Source organism: Cucumis melo, chromosome 3 (genome assembly GCF_025177605.1).
Source record: "Cucumis melo cultivar AY chromosome 3, USDA_Cmelo_AY_1.0, whole genome shotgun sequence".
NCBI lineage: Eukaryota > Viridiplantae > Streptophyta > Magnoliopsida > Cucurbitales > Cucurbitaceae > Cucumis > Cucumis melo.
Genome location: NC_066859.1, coordinates 3,263,195 through 3,265,590, shown reverse-complemented (window position 1 = coordinate 3,265,590; position 2,396 = coordinate 3,263,195). Strand labels below are relative to the sequence as shown.

General features: G+C 41.6%; 1 protein-coding gene across 1 annotated transcript; it reads right to left on the bottom strand.

Annotated features, from left to right (window-relative positions):
* Positions 1–1,843, bottom strand: LOC103485555 (uncharacterized acetyltransferase At3g50280). The gene has a single exon (XM_008443216.3). It carries the CDS (start codon positions 1,803–1,805, stop codon positions 312–314), a length of 1,494 nt encoding a protein of 497 aa, XP_008441438.2. The 5' UTR covers positions 1,806–1,843; the 3' UTR covers positions 1–311.
* Positions 1,844–2,396: the final 553 nt, after the last annotated feature.

Below are 2,396 nucleotides of genomic sequence, written 5' to 3'. Positions count from 1 at the left end.
TTAATAACAAAAGATTAGAATTATTCATTTCTGAAAACTGAACTGAGGATGGATCATCATCACTCATAATCGAACACGTTTTGATGAAAAATCCGATTATTATAAAATTTTCAATATTTCACAGGAAAAACAAGCTTCGTCTTCATATAATTTCATTTTCTACATGAGATCACACGCACACACACATATATATATCTTCTTCTTCTTCTTCTTCTTCTTCTTCTTCTTCTTCTTCTTCTTCTTCTTCTTCATCCTCACCGTTATGCCATGGCAGGCCGAAATTTGCTGAAACTTTCCACTAAATTTACCTTTTAATTCAACGGAGACGAAACATATTGCATGAATTCCCAATCTGATTCAATCCCCGCCATAGTTTCCGGCTCCAAAACCACCTCCAAATCAACACTTCCACCGCCCTCTCTACTAGGAAACGCCGAAATCTTCCCGTCAAACTTATTCGCCCGTCCACTCCTCACCGCCAAAGGTCGTCCCCATCCGAAATCGTTCTCATACATCGGAAACCTAGGCGAACTTCCCATCGTAATCGACGCACCATCGGCGTTCCCCAATGGAAAGACCCTCGGATTGGCCTCCCAATCCTCTACAAACCGCCGCACCATTCCATTGTCGTGCGCCATCACGTTCTCGTTCAACTTCTCAGCGCACCACCGAAGATCCTGAGACAGAACATCGGCGGCGGAAGCGTACGTGGGAACACTCTGAATTGCATTACCGAAATAGTAAGGATCAAGCTTCGGCTCTAGCCGGTGACGACAGTTCACCGCCATACGAAATGTTGTCATTTTATTAGGCGGCAGTTTTCTCGCTCGTGTTACTGACCTCCATAATAAAGCGCAAAGTGATTGAAACGACGATATTGTTGTTTTCGGGATCTGCTCGCAATTCTCGTGTTCATTCGAAACGGTGTCGTTTCTATTCCAGCTGTCTTTAATGGTCCCCACTTTTCCGTTATTCTGACAGTACTTATCATTACTTCGCTTCCCCATAATCTCCACCGCCGTTACTGTTAACTCCCCGTTATCGATTAATTTCTTTTCATTCGTTTTAGCTTTCAGTTTCAAAATTGCTTCTCTACTGAAACTAAATATTCGCTCGCGTAAGGGTACATCGCCGGAGAACGTAACTTTAGGACCACTCGACGGCAGACGGAGGACAGCCGAGGAAACAAGAACAGAATCACGGCGGAAATCCGGTGTCGGAGTGATAGTGATTTTTTTAGTCGTCGTTGTCGATTTACACTCCTCGGCGAATGTGTTGAAGAAATTCCAAAAGGAGGTACCGTCGGTGACAGCGTGGTTAACGGAGCAGCCAACGAAAATGCCGTCGGCGAGGAAGGTGATTTGAACGGCCATGATTGGATTAAAATGACCGGCGAAACTAACCGTTCGATCGAAAGCAAAAAACTCCTTGAAGCAATCGGGGACATCGCCAGGAGCGAGAAGGTCACGAACGAAGAACTCACCGGCATTGGTGTGGATGAAGTCGACACCAGCGTCGTTACATTTGATGTAAACGTAACCATCGTGGTCAGTGACTAAACGACCGGCGAGGGGCGGAAAACGAGAGAGAGTTTTGGAGAGACTGCATTTGAGACGCTGGACGATGGAAATGGCGTCGAGATTAGTGGAAGTACTGAAGAGACAGCCTTTTTGGATATAGTGACAGGAGAGCATGGGGAGATCGGAGACGGAGAGTTGGAGGTCGGGGAGGGCGGAAGGTTGATCGGGGAAGACAATGCATTTAGAGAGAAGGATGGGAGAAGAAGAGGGAGTTGGAATTGGCATATTTGGAGTTTTTTTGTTTGAGAGAAAAAAGAATGAAGTGATTTTGTGAGTGTGGAGAAAAATGAGCGGCGGAGAGGGGTATTTATAGGGGAGAGGGAAAAAAAGAGACGAAATTTTGGTTCATGAACTTGCGGTTTTTTGTTATCTGTGTCGTTAAGTGAACTTTTATTTTTCTTTTTTCTTTTTTGGGAGTCATTTCGTTGTCATATTATTTATTATTATTATATGGGTTTAGTATTATTCCTTATTTTATTTAATGGTTGATTCCTGTTTTTGCGGATGAATTTTGGATATATATTCAAAGAATATTTCCTAGTGTGCATTTTTCATACTCTTTCTTCCCCACTTCTCCTACATTTATGAAATTTACCATTTCTAATTTCTATTACTCTCAACATCTAATATTAATCCTCCCCCTCTAAAAACCACATTATTATAATTTCATCATATGTCTTTAATAAAATCTCAAATTTTTATATGTATTATAACATCTTTTACTATTTACAATGATTTTTCAACCTCTTAAGACCATTTTTTTTTTGTTAGTTTTCAAATTAAAACAAAGAAAAGGGAAAACCATCTGTATACTAT

Excerpts from the sequence above, each read along its gene's own strand:
- LOC103485555 (XM_008443216.3), bottom strand. The coding sequence starts at position 1,805 with ATGCCAATTCCAACTCCCTCTTCTTCTCCCATCCTTCTCTCTAAATGC.